Source organism: Bubalus bubalis, chromosome 6 (genome assembly GCF_019923935.1).
Source record: "Bubalus bubalis isolate 160015118507 breed Murrah chromosome 6, NDDB_SH_1, whole genome shotgun sequence".
Taxonomy (NCBI): Eukaryota; Metazoa; Chordata; class Mammalia; order Artiodactyla; family Bovidae; genus Bubalus; species Bubalus bubalis.
In genome coordinates, this window is record NC_059162.1 from 70,091,889 (window position 1) to 70,110,041 (window position 18,153).

General features: G+C 38.3%; 1 protein-coding gene across 1 annotated transcript in view; it reads right to left on the bottom strand.

The window, feature by feature from the left end:
• The window catches only part of LOC102397960 (serine/threonine-protein kinase TNNI3K), a 331,002-nt gene that overhangs the window by 106,011 nt on the left and 206,838 nt on the right, over positions 1-18,153 (bottom strand). The window contains exons 18-20 of the mRNA XM_045166126.1: positions 13,835-13,887; positions 13,303-13,355; positions 8,041-8,173 (exon numbers count right to left, since the gene is read on the bottom strand). Of these exons, the coding sequence (XP_045022061.1) occupies positions 8,041-8,173; positions 13,303-13,355; positions 13,835-13,887 (239 nt within the window). The remainder of the gene's footprint in view (positions 1-8,040; positions 8,174-13,302; positions 13,356-13,834; positions 13,888-18,153) is intronic.

Consider the following 18,153-nt stretch of genomic DNA (forward strand, 5'->3'; position numbering starts at 1 on the left):
TATATCTAGTTATAATATGGAAATTGGTGAAAAGAAGATGGGGAGCAAAACTGGAGACATTTAAGACAGTTAAGATACTCTGCAGAATTCTACTTGTGAAATAAGGAAGTAGCCATGGAGAGGGAAGTAAGTGGATATATTTGAAAGATATTTAGAAAGAAGGATTGAAAAATAAGAAAACAAGTGAAAAACAAAAGGTAAATAAGGAAGGAAGGAAAGAAGGATGGAAGGAAGGAAAAAGGAAAGAAAGAAGGAAAGAGAAAAGTCAAGGATGATTTTAAAGTTTTTATATGGTCTCCTGGTGAATGATAATTTTACTCAAGCCCAGAATCATAGAAAGCCTTGACCCTGCATTACAATTTGCCCTTATCTTTTATCTTACAGTTGCAGAAAGATTTCAATTTATAAAATTTAGTCATAGAATCATCTCATTTGATCCTCAGAGTAATCTCTGTGGAGTCATCATTAATTGCATTTACTGAAGAAACTGAGCTTGTGAAAGATACTAGAGGCCAGATGAAATGCAACACATTCAAGAAAGCAAAAGAAGGTTTGAGTGGCTGGAGCACAGAAGTGAAATAATATGAGCAAGGTCAGAGGTCCTGAATCATGTAGAGTGTTGCAGGACATATTAAGAATTTTTAGATTTATTCTAAAGAACAAGGGAAACCATAGGATGATTTTAAGCAATGGTAACATAGTCACGTTGACTCACTGGAAAAGACCCTGACTGGGGGCAGGAGGAGAAGGGGACAACAGAGGATGAAATGGCTGGATGGCATCACTGACTCGATGGACATGAGTTTGGGTAAACTCCGGGAGTTGGTGATGGACAGGGAGGCCTGGCGTGCTGCGATTCATGGGGTCGCAAAGAGTCGGACACAACTGAGCGACTGAACTGAAATGAACATAGTCACATTTATATTCTTAAAATAACATTGTAGTGGATGTGTAGAGATTGGGGAGGAAGAGAAGAACAAAGAGAGAATGGGCAAAGAGCTATTGCAGTAAAGTGATAAAGATAGCACTTGGAACTAAGGTGGTGGTGGATAAAATTTTAGATGAAGATAGGGTATATATACTTCACTAATTCTATTCAGTATTGTACCAGAGACTCTTGCCTGTGTGAGAAAGCAAGAAAAATATATGAAAAATACACATATTTGAAAGAAATAAGTAAAATATTCTTTATTCTGAGATGACATAATCATCTGTTTAAAATCCCCCAAAATGTATAGGAAAGCTACTTGAACTGATAAGTAAACTTAGCAAATTTATAGGGCACTAGGTTGTTAAAAATTAATTATATCTCTATACTTACAAAAATCAATAAACCTTTAAAATAGCATCAAGAAACACAAAATACATAGAAATAATTCTAAAAAAATGCGTGTAAGGTTTCTGTGATGAAAACTACAAACACACTGATGACAGAAATCAAAGACCTAAATGAAGGGAGAGATATATTGCTTATCGATTGGAAGATTCAATGTGTGTAAGTTGTCAGTTCTTCCCGAATTGCTGTACAGATTCACTGCAATTCAATCAAAATACCAGCAAAATTTTGCTGTAGAAATATACAAGCTGGTTCTAAAATTTATATGGAAAAACAAAAACTTTACAATAGCAAAAGCAATTTTAACAAAGAAGAGCAAAGTTGGGGGATTTGCATTATGTGATTTCTAGATTCACTATAACTTATCAATATAGTGTGGTATTGGCATAGGGAAGCCTTATATTGATGGAACAGAATAGAATCTATATGTGTGGTCAATTAATTTTTGATAACAGTACCAAAATAACTTAATAGATAAAGGAAGTGTTTTAAATAAATCATGCTAAAAAAATGGGCATCCATATTAAAAAAAATTAACAAAGAATACAAATTCAACTCTTACCTTATACTATTAAAAAGTAATTCTAGTAGATCTTATAAATATAAAACCTAAACCTATAAGGTTCCATAAGTAAACACAGGAGGAAATATTTGTGGTCGTGAGTGTAGCAAGAATATTTTAGATAGGATACATAAAAATATAAGTTTGATAAGGTAAATTTCACTGAAATTAAAAGAAAAACTTTTGCTGTTTGAAAGGCATTGGTTAGATTATGAAGAAGCAAGTCACAGACTATAGGAAACTATTTGCAAAATACATAGCAGATGAAAGAGTCTACCTAGAATCTAAATACTTTTATTAGTATATAAGATAATTTAAACAAATAATTCACCAAAGAAAGAGATATGAACAGCAGATAAACACACAAAATTATCAATATTATTAGTCATTAGATAAATATAAAATAATACCACAACTATTTACCATAATATACCTACTCAAATTGTTAATAATTTATTTTAAGTGGACAATAAAAAGAGTGCTGGCAAGGATGTGTATCAACTGAAATTCTCATACACTTCTCATAAGAGGCATACTGGTACAGATGCCTTGGAAAAAATCTTACTGTAATATCTAGTAATTATCATATATATTTGTCCAAGAATAATTAAAACAAACACACAAAAACCTAAATGGTTTTGGTAATTACATGCATAATATCACCAAACTGAGAATAACTCAGATGATCATCAACTTGTGAATGGATAAATAAAACCAAGGTACATCAACACACCTCTTCATAGATCACAGCCTTGTGATGAAAGCTTGCATAATTCAATAAAGCTATGAGCCATGCCATGCAGGGCCACCTGAAATGGACAGGTCATAGTGGAGAGTTCTGACAAAGCATGGTCCACTGGAAGAGGGAATGGCAAGCCACTCCAGTATTCTTGCTGCGAGAACCCCACGAACATGAATGGTATGAAAAGGCAAAACACATGACACTGGAAGATGAACCTTCCAGGTCAGAAGGTATCCAATATGCTACTGGGGAAGAATGAAGGGCAATTACTTATAGCTCCAGAAGGAATGAAGGCCTGCACCAAAGCAGAAAGGATGCTCAGTTGTGGATGTGTCTGGTGGTAAAAGTAAAGTCCGATGCTGTAAAGAACAATATTACATAGGAACTTGGAATGTTAGGTCCATGAATCAAGGCAAACTCGAGGTGGTGAAGCAGGAGATGCCAAGACTGAACAATGATACTGTAGGAATCAGTGAACTAAAATGGATGGGGATGGGTGAATTTAATTCAGATGACTATTATATCTACTACTGTAGGCAAGAATCCCTGAGAAGAAATGAAGTAGCCCTCATAGTTAACAAGACATGCAGTACTTGGGTCCAATCACAAAACAGATTGATCTCAGTTCACTTCCAAGGCAAACCATTCAATACACAGTAATCCAAGTCTATGCATCAATCACTGATGCCAAAGAAGCTGAAGTTGACCAGTTCTATGAAGACTGACAAGATGTTCTAGAACTAACACCAAAAAAAAAAAAAAAAAAAAAAAAAAAGATGTCCTTTTCATCATAGGAGATTGGAATGAAAAAGTAGGAAGTCAAGAGATACCCGGAGTAACAGGCAAGTTTGGTCTTGGAGTACAAAATAAAGCAGGCCAAAGGCTAACAGAGTTTTGTCAAGAGAACACACTGATCATAGCAAACACCTTTTTCAACAACACAAGAGACGACTTTACACATTGTTGTTGTTGTTCAGTCACTCAGTCGTGTCTGACTGAGCGACCCCATGGACTACAGCACACCAGGCTTCCCTGTCCTTCAGTCTCTCCTGGAGTTTCTTCAAACTCATGTCCATTGAGTTGATGATGCCATCCAACCATCTCATCCTCTATACCTCCTTTCCCCCCCATCCTCAATCTTTCCCAGCAACAGGGTTTTTTCCAACGAGTCAGCTCTTAGCTAGGGGGCCAAAGTAGTGAAGCTTCAGCTTCAGCATAAGTCCTTCTAATTAATAGTCAGGGTTGATTTCCTTTAGGATCGACTGGTTTGATCTCCTTGCTGTCCAAGGGACTCTCAAGAGTCTTCTCCAGCACCACAGTTCAAAAGCATCAATTCTTTAGTGCTCAGCTTTCTTTATGGTCCAACTCTTACATCCGTACATGACCACTGGAAAAGCCATAGCTTTGACTATATGGACCTTTGTGGGCAAAGTGATATCTCTGCTTTTTAATATGCTGTCTAGATTTGTTATAACTTTTCTTCTAAGGAGAAAGCATCTTTTAATTTCATGGCTGCAATCACTGTCTGCAGTGATTTTGCAGCCCAAGAAAACAGTCTGTTACTGTTTCCATTTGTTCCCCATCTATTTGCCATGAAGTGATGGGACCGCATGCCATGATCTTAGTTTTGTGAATGCTGAGTTTTAAGCCAGCTTATTTATTGTCCTCTTTCACCTTCAGCAAGAGGCTCTTCAGTTCTTCTTCACTTGCTACCATTAGGGTGGTATCATCTGTGTATCTAAAGTTATTGATATTTCTCCCAGCAATCTTGATTCCAGCCTGTTATTCATCCAGCTGGGCATTTCTCACCAAATGGTCCATACTGAAATCAGATTGATTATATTCTTTGCAGCTGAAGATGAAGAAGCTCTATACAGTCAGCAAAAACAAGACCTGGAGCTGAAACTGTGGCTCAGATCCTGAGCTCCTTATTGCAAATCTGAAGAAAGTAGGGAAACCACTGTACTATTCAGGTATGACCTAAATCAAATCCCTTAAGATTACACAGTGGAAGTGTTAAATAGATTCAAGGGATTAGATCTGATAGACAGAGTGCCTGAACATCTATGGACAGAGATTCATAACATTGTATAGGAGTCAGTGACCAAAATCATCCCAAAGAAAAAGAAATTCAAGAAGGCAAAGTGGTTGTCTGAGGAGGCTCTCAAATAGCTGAGGAAAGAAGAGAAGTGAAAAGCAAGGGAGAAAGGGAAAGATATACTCAACTGAATGCAGAGTTGCAGGGAATAGCAAGGAGAGATAAGAAGGCTTTTTTTCAATGAAAAATACAAAGAAGTAGGGAAAAACAATAGAATGGGAAAGACCAGTGATCTCTTCAGGAAAATTGGAGATATCAAGGGAAATTTTCATGTGAGGACGGGCTTGATAAAGGACAGAAACAGTAAGGACCTAACAGAGGTAGAAGACATTATGAAGAGGTGGCAAGAATACAGAGAAGAACTGTACAAAAAAGGGCTTAATGACCTAGGTAACCACGATGGTGTGGTCACTCACCTAGAGCCAGACATCCTGGAGTGTGAAGTCAAGAGGACCATAGGAAGCATTACTACAAACAAAGCTAGTAGAGGTGATGAAATTCCAGCTGAGTTATTTCAAATCCTAAAGGATGATGCTTTTAAAGTACTGCACTCAATATGCCAGCATATTTGGAAAATTCGGGAGTGGTCACAGGGTCATTCCGATACCAAAGAATGGCAATGAAAAGAATGTTCAAACTACTGGGCAACTGCACTCATTTTGCATGCTAGTAAGGTAATGCTCAAAATCCTTCAAGCTAGGCTTCAATAGTACATGTACTGAAAACTTTCAGATGTATAAGCTGTGTTTAGAAAAGGCAGAGAAACCAGAGATCAAATTACCTACATTCGTTGCATCATAGAGAATGCAAGGGAATTCCAGAAAAAAAATCTACTTCTGTTTCATTGACTGTTCTGAAGCCTGTGACTGTCTGGATCACACACACACATACACACACATCAACACAATGGAATATTACACAGGAATGTGAAGAATAAATAGCTGATAAAAGTACTAACATGACTCCATTTATTTGCCATCTGGAAAAGGCAAACTTACAGGGACATAATTCAGATCAGTGGTTGCTAGGGGCTGGAGGTATGAAAGGTGAATTGATTCCAAAGAGGCATGGGGGAACTTTTGAAGTATTGGAACTCCTGTTTATCATGATTGTAGTTGTGATTATATAACTGTATATATTTGTTAAAACTCCTTAAATTATTAGCCTAAAATGGTAAGTTTTACTATACTATAACTTATAGTATAAGTTGAGATATAAGTTATATCTCAACTTATACTATATAAATTAAACATAATTTTTTTAAAATGACAATTGCAATAATTTAAATGATGAAGATGGTGGCTTGAGCTAGGATGGTGGAAGATGATGATAAGTAGTGGATAAATCTAAGATGTTCTTAGGAAGTAAAATCCACAGGAAGAGGTGAACTGATTGATACAGGAGATGAGAAGAATGGAGACATGTGAAGTGAAAGTTGCTCAGTTATGTCAGACTCTTTGCAACCCTATGAACTATACAGTCTATGGAATTCTCTAGGCCAGAATACTGGAGTAGGTAGCCTTTCCCTTCTCCAGGTGATCTTCCCAACCCCAGGATCAAACTCAGGTCTCCCACATTGCAGGCAGATACTTTATCAGTTGAGCCACAAGAGAAGCCCAAGAGAAGCACAAGGGAAGAACAAGGGAAGCTCTGATAAAAATACTACAATATGTCTAGAATTACAGTGGATTTTTTAATATACTCATAAATCTTACCAGAAATCATATTCTAAGAGGTAGAGAGATAATAACAGATCAGAACAAGAAATAAACAGTAATTCTTGTCCAGTTCAAAATAGAGTCCTCTTATCCACACTATAATAAGGGCCCGATCCCATCATTTAAAACTCTGAAAGCATATAGAGAAAGGTTAGGACAATTATGTACAGAGCATATCATTTGTGAAAAGCTCTTGGTTAGACAGTATGCAGAGTGTAATTAAAGACCATATGGTTATTAGGAGGAAAATATCTTGAAGACAGTATGAGATATGGCTATTGCTCTGCACATGAGTACTAATAAATATTGTGATCCTGGTTAAGACTTTGAACTTCTGTGAATATCCACATTTGTAAGGTATGTCTTTCCCTAACATCCCTTTTGACTTGATCCTTCTGACGTATTTGTGCTTCCCTGGTGGCTCAGACAGTAAAGAATCTGCCTGCAATGAGGGAGACCTGGGTTTGATCTCTGGGTTGGGAAGATCCTCTGGAGGAGGGCATGGCAACCCACTCCAGTATTCTTGCCTGGAGAATCCCCATGGACAGAGGAGCCTGGCAGGCTGCAGTCCATGGGGTTGCAAAGAGTTTGGACACAAGTGAGTAACTTTAATTTCACTTCTGATATATTCTGATAGGGTGACCACTTAAAGAGCTTACACTATAGTTCGTTATAAAATTTATTTATGATTTAATTTGAAAACTACTTTTGAATCATGGTAAGTTTTGGGGATGCAAAGTCAAGGGGTTTTTAGACTCATGGTGAATACAAGTAAGTAAACAGTGTGACCAGACAAAAAGAGCAGAGCAAATAAAATGGAGAGAAATGCAAATCAAATTTACTTCAAATATTTGTACATTTTCCCCTGTGATTAGATTCCCTACCTCCATCTTCTGCAGTTACACAGAGTATAATGTATATTATCAAATATAATCAACAACAAAATTATAGGCTCACCCACAAACTCCCAGTTTTCAAATACATCTATATGTATTTAATACAAAATTAGAAAAAGCCATTCTGCTTTGTACAAGGTGAGACAAGCTGAAAGCAGACCTGATAGATAATTTTTATGTGTTGCTACTTTCAGCTCACCCTTATATGAACACCAAAAAGGCACTTCTAAATCAAATCTCAAAAAGTAAATATGGCATTATTTACATGATTTGTACCCACATTCTACATGGCCTAGTCATCTGCTTGTTTTTATTAACAACAGATAAATCAAAACCTTAACCTTTAATAATAAAATATACCTACCCTTCTGTGTGTCTATGTCCAAAATCATATAGTTATAGGCCATTAAGTCTTCTGGATTGGGCACATACCTTGAGACCGTTTCTTTACTTCTCACCTTGCCAATCCACCAAGAACTGTCATTTTGGGGGAACGATGTTTCTTGAATTTGTGAAAATGCAGAGAACTCTGGAAATCAGAGAAACTTTTCTTTTTTCCTGGCTGTACCCTGCAGCTTGTGGGATCTTAATTCTCCAAGTAGGGCCCTCGGCAGTGAAAGCATACAATCCTGACCACTGGACCACCAGGGAATTCCCTCAGAGAAACCTTAACTGCAGCATGGCTTACCTGGCTTGAGATGAGCGAAGGGAATTTCTCCAGTGAGAAGTTCCCACAGACACAGAGCATAGCTGAAGACGTCGGCTTTGATCGTGTAGCGTGTACACTGTGTGAACACCTCAGGAGCCATCCAGCGGAGGTTCTGCAGGTCAAGAAACATCCACAAGTCATTGACCAAGTGTTTAGTTCTTCTACTGTAGGACAGTGTTCTTCTTAGCGAGGATTTGTTAAGTATTCTATGTTCTCAAAAGTATAAACGTAAAATAACATCAATACTGCCCTCAATGTGTGCAATAATAAACTGGCTTGTTTACACAGAAATGGTGTTTACTGCTGCCTTTTCGTTTTTCAAAGGACGTTTTTTTAATCATTGGAAGATCATGAAATCCATAATTCTTCCAAATATACTGCAACAATATTAATTGCCAAGTAAAATGGTGAGCACAGCAGCGGTACTGTTTTGCTTATCTCTGAGTATCTTTCCCTTGGAAGCCTTGAAAACTTCTGAATAGCCATCCATGGATTCATCCAAGAACTCTATGCCTCCCTGTGTGTGAACCATGCACTCTGGGGGGAAGCATCTCCCCTTTAGAGCTTCAGGTTGTAATTTAGGAAGTCACTAAATTAGACCAATAAATAGTGCCCTGATGACTGAGGAGAGACAGTCTCAGGGGAGTGCCCAGAATATTCGTGTGAAGGAGGTGTCTCACTGGCAGGATCAGGTCTGTCATATCTCCTTTGTTTGCCCAGTGGTGTTATTTCTAAATGCTGTTTGTGCAATATTCCTGAAAGCAAGCCCATAAAACATGACAAGTTTCTCCGTACAAAGTTCTACCCTCATGTTTTGATGGCATCATTTACATTCTTTTTATTTGCAATTGTATATTTTTTCATTTTTAAATATAAGTTTCCATTATGGGATGCAACTGCATAAATTTGGTTTATGTGTGGTTTAGGAAAAAGAATACTAGAGGTAGGGAAGGAAAATTCTAGTCCTGGGCCTACTATCAACTATTTGGGTGGTTCTGAGAAAGTCTCCTATGCTTCTTGGACCTGAGATTACTCAAGGGTAACACAGGACACAGGTCCTTCTAGCTCTAAAATCTCGTGGCTTCATAATCATATCAATGAACTTCGCCAAATACCTTCTGTCTTTGTATTTCCCCTGAAAGAAACTAGTATTCTCTTATTACTCTTGGTGATATTCTGTGTGTAGTGCTGCCTGCTGATAATTCTTTTGAAGTGTCTACATTATTTTGAAGTCATGCATAATTGCAGCTTTCCAAGAATGTCTTTATTTTGATTATGGTGCTTATATGCAATCCTTCCACATGAGCTTTCACATTCCAAGTAGCCTCCAATTATATAGCAGATTATGAGTTTTGTCACAACATTGCATCAGCAGGAGTAAGCATACAATATGCCCATTTTTTTCACAGGAGGTAATAGAGTAATTAGCGAACTTATACAAGGCCACATAACTAATAAGAAATAAAATAGCCTTCAAAATAAATCTTGAGTAGGGCTGTGCTTAAAGACTCCACTCCTAGGACAGAAGAATGTTACTTGCTTTGCGGAAATTCAATTCAATTTCATTCAACAAAAGAATATTTAACCAGAGTCTCCATTGGCTACATTTTAGAATCTCCTGGGGAAACTTTTAAAAGATACATGTACTCAAGATGAACCCTAGGACAATGAGATCAGAATTTCTGGGGGCTGGATTCAAGTTGAATGCTTTTACAAACGTTTCCAAAGTGATTTCAATGCGCAGCCACGGTTGAGGTCCATCCATTGTGTTAGCTATCTCTATGTCAAAGATGCCAGATAAGATCTGTATTTCCTGTCAAAAAAAGGACCCACTTTTCCCACCTCTCTCATGTCTTACAAAGGACTTTCCTGCTGCAGGACCTTTGCACTTACTGTTCCGTCTTTTACACTGCTCTTCTCCTCTTATGGATAACTCCCACATAGGTCTCTTATCAAATGCTATCTTTCTATTTCACTCTTCTAAATAACACCCCTTATCACTTTCCATTCATCTGCTCTGCTTTGTTTTTTTCTTCACAACACTTATCACTACCTGATATATATTTTACTAATTTCTTCAATGTTTATCTTCTTCCATTAAAATATTAGCCCCATAAACATAAGAATTTTGCTTTGTTCATAGTAATAGTCCCAGGTCCTTGAAAATGTCTGACACTTAGCAGGTATTCCATGTCTGTCTGTTGAATGAATGAAATTTAACTGGGGAAACCAGCATAATTAATCCTTAATCCATGATGTGGTTCCTGCCTTCCTCTTTAACTCGTCTCTCACTTTGTCTTCTCACACAGTGCATGCCAACAATGCCAAGCTATTTAAAGTCCCCAAGGAAAGCTAGTGTTTCTGCCTCCCTTGTGCCTTTGCACATGTGTTCATTCCGTTTGAATTGATTTATTCCTGTTCATTCTACCTGAGCTCCCATGAGGCTTTGCCACATCTCTATCATTGAGTGTCCATACTGCCTTCACCCTTACTTGCATATAGCTTTTCCCACTACAAAATGAGTTACTTGAAATCAAAGACGAGTTTTTATTCACATTTTGTATTCTTGGTCCTTTGTACAATGCCTGACAACATTGTCAGTTCAGTTCGGTTCAGTTGCTTAGTTGTGTCCTACTCTTTGCGACCCCATGAATTGCAGCACGCCAGGCCTCCCTGTCCATCACCAACTCCTGGAGTTCACTGAGACTCACGTCCATAGAGTCAGTGATGCCATCCAGCCATCTCATCTTCTGTCGTCCTCTTTTCCTCCTGCCCCCAATCCCTCCCAGCATCAGAGTCTTTTCCAATGACTCAACTCTTCGCATGAGGGGGCCAAAGTACTGGAGTTTCAGCTTCAACATCAGTCCTTCCAAAGAAATCCCAGGGCTGATCTCCTTCAGAATGGACTGGTTGGATCTCCTTGCAGTCCAAGGGACTCTCAAGAGTCTTCTCCAACACCACAGTTCAAAAGCATCAATTCTTTGGCACTCAGCCTTCTTCACAGTCCAACTCTCACATCCATACATGACCACAGGAAAAACCGTAGCCTTGACTAGACGGACCTTTGTTGGCAAAGTAATGTCTCTGCTTTTGAACATGCTATCTAGGTTGGACATAACTTTCTTTCCAAGGAGTAAGCGTCTTTTAATTTCATGGCTGCAGTCACCATCTGCAGTGATTTTGGAGCCCAGAAAAATAAAGTCTGACACTGTTTCCACTGTTTCCCCATCTATTTCCCATGAAGTGATGGGACCGGATGCCATGATCTTCGTTTTCTGAATGTTGAGCTTTAAGCCAAATTTTTCACTCTCCACTTTCACTTTCATCAAGAGGCTTTTAGTTCCTCTTCACTTTCTGCCATAAGGGTGGTGTCATCTGCATATCTGAGGTTATTGATATTTCTCCTGGCAATCTTGATTCCAGCTTGTGTTTCTTCCAGCCCTGCGTTTCTCATGATGTACTCTGCATATAAGTGAAATAAGCAGGGTGACAATATGCAGCCTTGACATAGTCCTTTTCCTATTTGGAACCAGTCTGTTGGTCCATGTCCAGTTCTAACTGTTGCTTCCTGACCTGCATAGATTTCTCAAGAGGCAGGTCAGGAGGTCTGGTATTCCCTTCTCTTTCAGAATTTCCCACAGTTTATTGTGATCCACACAGTCAAAGGCTTTGGCATAGTCAATAAAGCAGAAATAGATTTTTTTTGGAACTCTCTTGCTTTTTCCATGATCCAGCGGATGTTGGCACATTGTCGACCCTTCATAAATGTTTGTCGAGTGAGTAAGAGTACTACCTAGCAGTGTGAAAAAAGTGCTACAAAAGCACAGACAGAAAAGTGTGTGGGAAGGAGGTGGAAGGGGCAGTTTACAGGACGGAAGATACTTAAAATGGGTAAACTTTTCTTGGCCATGCAAGATAATTAGACTTTCTCGAGGTGGGATGCAATGAAAGGTTTTTTAGGCAGAGAATATGACCCTGGGAGAGTCATAAATCTGTGAAAGTGAATAAAATATTTGGGGAATAGCCAGATGGCTTGTATGTATGTTGCACGAAGCATTGGGGACTTTAGAAAATGTCTAGTGGAAAATGAAGTCACAGAAGAGTCTTGGGTTCAGACTGAGGGGAGAGTGTTATAACATTTTAATGCTTCCCAGGTGGTGCTAGAGGTAAAGAATCTGCCTGCCAGTGCAGGAGACGCAAGAGAAGTGGGTTTAATCCCTGGATCAGGAAGATTCCCTGGAGGAGGAAATGGCAACCTACTCCAGTATTCTTGCCTGGAAAATTCCATGGACAGAAGAGCCTGTGGACTATAGTCCATGTGGTCTCAGAGTCGGACAGGACTGAATGTGCACACACACACACACACACACAACATTTTAAGCATCATCGACGATTTACAGGAAGAAGCGAATTGTCAGAACACAACACTTGGCTGATATTGCAAAGAATGAACTGGAGGAGAGGACTGGAATTAATAGCCTAGAACAATGGTCCAGAAAAGAAATGGGGAAGACCTGAACTGAGGCAGTGGTAAATGAAAGTTTGGGATGCACTAAAAAAGAAAAGAAATAGAAACAAACATAAAAAGTGATTGAGCAGTGTGTAAGCAGAAGCAGGAAAAGGAAGGAACAGAAATTAGCCCAAGCTTGGGTAATTAAATAACTAAGTCAGTTATATAATTAGCTAAGTCAGAAAGAGACGTACACTCCTTCATGGGGAGGTGAGAGGGAAAAGCAGATAATGAATCTAAATGCAGACATTTTGAGTACAATTTATGTTTGCTTCAGATGTTATAATTTATGTTTTTCTTAAACATTAATGCTTGACTGTATCACCTATTGCCTTACAATGTTAAAATGGAAAACTATAAATTGTTAATAGATGCAGGTAAACTATGGATTTTATGGTTACCTATTAAATTTTAACTCTACTACTTAATAAGGAGATCTAAACATGAAAGTCAATTATCCATGCCCGCCATGTACTTTTCAATTAGATTTGAAACAAATTCTGCTACTTTTTCTGTAACATTTTTCAAATATATATCTAATCTATTTCTCTAACAGAGCCTTGAAATAGTTCTTTTGGGGGCTTACTAAAAATAAAAACATAAAACATTATCCTGCCTCTGGGACAATGACATTTCTTCCAGTTAAAGCTGCTTTCATCTCCTTTTCTCTCATGCTGAGTTTACACATTCTAATTGTTTCATAATTATAGGGAACATGAGCAGCAACAAACCCCTGGTTGTTTTGTCATGTTGTCTTCATCCAGAGACTGCAGAAATCTTGATTCTGGGGAAAAGAGAAAACAAATTCATGTCAAAGGAAATCTTTTAAAACCAAGGTCAAAGATTATAGCTAAAAGTTTGAAATCCCAAGGAAAGCTCTGTCTTATTTAAATTTTTACTTCCATTTTTTTTAGCTGAGGATATATAAGAGGAAAAACTGAAAAGAAATGACATACTTTTAAAATTCATTGAAAATTTTAAAAATTCATTTGTTTTTAAATCGGAAGATAATTGCTTTACAATATTGTGTTGTTTTATGCCGTACAACGACATGAATCAGACATAGGTACACACACGTCACCTCCCTCTTGCTAATTGAAAACTTCCCAGTACCCCTCCATGACAACTTGAAATGTGAATAATTGAGAGAAATATAGCTGTCAGGGTGATGACCATTTTCAGGTTTATCATATAATATCTCCACCGATGAGGAAGGAAGAAAGAAACTGATGTCACCGGGGGCATTATTCATAGAAACCTCACCTCCGAAATCTGCCACCACAGCGTGCCCATCCTCATAGAGAAGAATATTGTGACTGTAAAAAAATAAAACGTAGATTTTGAGTAAAGTTTACTATTTTCAGTCTGAATGGTCTCCCAAGGAAGAGGATGACAATCATCATTTGTTTACCCCAGAAGTTAAACAACTCCCCAAGAGTTAACAGACATCTCAGGTTAGTGACTCTGATTTTCTTAGTTTACTAATCTGAAAGGAATGTTTATATAATGTGATCATCTTATCTTTGACTTTGAAAGTATTCAAAGTATTTTACTTTAGGTATACCTTCTAAACTTGTCAAAGACCCATTAGCTGAAGATAAGTTTTTCAGCTCTTTGAAGTTCAGTTGCTAACAAAATTTGGTTACAGGCAGTAGTAAAAAGTATCTGTGAGCATATCAGAGTCAGAGCAAGTGAACAAGTTTGCCAGAACTCTAGGTACAAGGGCAGTTCAAGGGAGGACCTGACATGAATATAGGAAAAGGACTCTGTATGGAAAATGTCTTGGTCAATATGTTCTAGCTGGTATCCTAGAAAAAAAAGTGTTTGTAAGGCCTGTGAAATGAGGCCAGCTAAAGTACTTTTTAAGCTCTTGGAGAGGAAAACATAGAAAGGTCTTCAAAGTCTCCTTTCCAAACTAGAATTCAAGCTAGAACAAGGCTGTCCTTTTCAAGGACAACTCTCTGTGACCTCCTGGACTGGACTGTAGCCTGCCAGGCTCCTCTGTTCGTGGGATTTTTCTAGGCAAGAATATTGGAGTGGATTTTCTAGGCAAGAATATCTCCTTCTCCAGGGGATCTTCTTGACCCAGGGATAGAACCCATGTTTCCTGTGTTTCTTGCATTGGCAGACAGATTTTTTATCACTGTGCCACCTGCGAACAGAGACGTAAGAGGATGACAAAATGAAAAGCCCCCTGAGATGTTATCTTTAACTGTAAATTACCAATTAATGCATTCAGTGAGAATGACACTGACATGATAAAGAACTCTCCAGTATCAGGAGCTCTCTGGAAGTTCAAGGGCAACAAGAAGAATGAATAAAAAATGCTGTACTACTAGATTACTTGAAGGATTTAGGTGCATTGTTATACCACAGTCCCTTAATCTATCAAAGGGTAATGAGGGTCACAGTCCATAGATATCATTAAAACATGAATTACCAATTGAATTAAATGATTATATGTATAGTATCCTATCCATTAATTTAATTTTAATTCAAATTAATAATGTAGAACTATGGTTATCAAAATAGTTAGCAGCATATTCTCAATACAAATAACAGATATATAAATGAAATTGCCCTAGTTGAACACCAGAAAAGGCTGACAGAAACCCTACTTAATCTTCACCTGTTTCAAAATCACGGTTCTTGGGGCAACAGCTTAAAATTTTGGATGTTGTGTGTGCATGCCTGTTAAGTCACTTCAGCTGTGTCAGACTCTGCAATCCTATGGATGGTAATCCACCAAGCTCCTCTGTCCATGAGAAGCCTTGGGCATATTTTGTTTATTCATTTGCGTGTTTAAATTTCTTCTAAATTATTTATGTTACTAAAAATAAGGATGATAATGCCAGGTAACTGGAGTTGGGATAGTTTAGCATAATTTTACTCTTCAAGCAAAAGAAATGGCTTCCCTGGTGGCTCAGTAGTAAAGAATCCATCTGCAATGCAGGATACACAGGATCTTCCCTGGGTTGGGAAGATCCCCTGGAGAAGGAAATGCCTACCCATTCCAGTATTCTTGCCTGGAAAACCCCAAAGACAGAGGAGCCTGATGGGGTACAGTCTATGGGGTTGCAAAGAATCAGACACAGCTGAAGTGACTAAACAACAGCAAAAGAAACAAATGAATTTGATCACTGGGCTGCCCTGTTCCTCCTGGTATGAGGGGCAGGATGTCTCAGGATACAGGGATCATGCTGATAGTTGAAACTACAGCATTTTTAGCATGTGCTTATTTTGGGCACACTGCTTACACTCCTTATCACATTTGATTATACTCATAAACGTTTTTTAAACACATAAACTTAAAATAGAAAGTCACAAGATTGGTAGCGTAAAGATCACATTAGTTAATAAGCAAGTACTTATTGACTCATGTCCATTGAGTCAGTGATGCCGTCCAACCATCTCATCCTCTGTCATCCCCTTCTCCTTCTGCACTCAATCTTTCCCAGCATCAGGGTCTTTTCCAATGAGTCAGTTCTTCTCATCAGGTGGCCAAAGTATTGGAGTTTCAGCGTCAGCATCAATCCTTCCAATGAATATTCAGGACTGATTTCCTTTAGGATGGACTGATTGGATCTCCTTGCAGTCCAAGGGACTCTCAGGAGTCTTCTCTAACACCACAGTTCAAAAGCAGCAATTCTTTGGTGCTCAGCCTTCTATATGGTTCAGCTGTCATATCCATATATGATACTGGAAAAACCACAGCTTTGACCATATAGACCTTAGTTGGCAAAGTAATGTCTCTGCTTATTAATATGCTGTCTAGGTTGCTCATAACTTTTCTTTCAAGGAGCAAGTGTCTTTTAATTTCATGGTTGCAGTCACCATCTGCAGTGATTGTGGAACCCAAGAAAATAAAGTCTGCCACTGTTTCCACTGTTTCCCCATCTGTTTGCCATGAAGTGATGGGACCAGATGCCATGATCTTAGTTTTTGAGTGTTGAGTTTTAAGCCAGCTTTTCACTCTCCTCTTTCACCATACAAAAGGCTCTTTAATTTCTCTTCACTTTCTACCATAAGGGTGGTGTCATCTGCATATCTGAGGTTATTGATATTTCTCCCAGTGATCTTAATTCCAGCTTGTGCTTCATTCAGCCCAGAATTTTGTATGATGTAGTCTGCATATAAGTTAAATAAGTTGGGTGACAATAAACAGCCTTGACATACTTCATTTTCAATTTCAATTGGTCCTTTGTTCCATGTGCAGTTCTAACTGTTGCTTCTTGACATGCATATTTCTCAGGAGACAGGTAAGATGGTCTGGTATTCCCATCTCTTTAAGAATTTTCCACAGTTTGTTGTGATCCACACAGTCAAAGGCTTTGGTGTAGTCAATAAAGCAGAAGTAGATGTTTTTCTGTAACTCTCTTGCTTTTTCGATGATCCAATGGATGTTGGCAGTTTGATCTCTGATTCCACTGTCTTTTCTAAATCCAGCTTGAACATCTGTCAGTTCTTGGTTTATGTACCATTGAAGCCTGTCGTGGAGCATTTTGAGCGTTAGTTTGCTAGCATGTTAAATGAGTGCAATCGTGCAGTAGTTTGAACATTCTTTGGCATTTCCCTTCTTTGAGTTTGGAATGAAAACTGAGGTTTTCCAGTCCTGTGGCCACTGCTCAGTTTTCCATATTTGCTGGCAGTTGAGTACAGCATTTTAACAGCGTCATCTTTTAGGTCTTGAAACAGCTCAGCTGGAATTCAGTCAATTCCACTAGCTTTGTTCGTAGTGATGCTTCCTAAGGTCTATGTGAATTCACGTTCCAGGATGTCTGGCTTTAGGTGAGTGATCACACCATTGTGATTATCTGGGTCATGAAGATCTTTTTTGTATTATTCTTCCATGTATTCTTGCCACCTCATCTTAATATTTTCTGCTCCTGTTAGGTCCATACCATTTCTGTCCGTTATTGTGCCCATCTTTGCATGAAATGTTCCTTTGGTATTTCTAATTTTCTTGAAGAGATCTCTAGTCTTTCTCATTCTATTGTTTTCCTCTATTTCTTTGCATTGATCACTGAGGAAGGCTTTCTTATTTCTCCTTGCTATTATTTGGAACTCTGCATTCATATAGGTATATCTTTTCTCTTTTGCTTCTCTTCTTTTTTCAGCTATTAGTACGGCATCCTCAGACAGCCTTTTTGTATTTTTTTTTTCCTTTGGGGAGGTTCTTCATCACTGCCTCCTATACAATGTCATGAACCTCTGTCAATAGTTTTTCAGGCATTCTGTCTATCAGATCTAATCCCTTGAATCTATTTGTCATGTCCACTATATAATTGTAAGGGATTTTATTTAGATCATACTTAACTGCCTAGTGGTTCTCCCTACTTTCTTCAATTTAAGTCTGAATTTGGTAAAAGGAGTTCATGATCTGAGCCACAGTCAGCTCCGGGTCTTGTTTTTGCTGACATATAGAGCTTCTCCATTTTTAGCTGCAAAGAATATAATAAATCTGGTTTCAGTATTGACCATCTGGTGATGTCCATTTGTAGAGCCATCTCTTGTGCTGTTGGAAGAGGGTATTTGCTATGACCAGTATAACTTGGCACAACTCTGTTAGCGTTTGCCCTGCT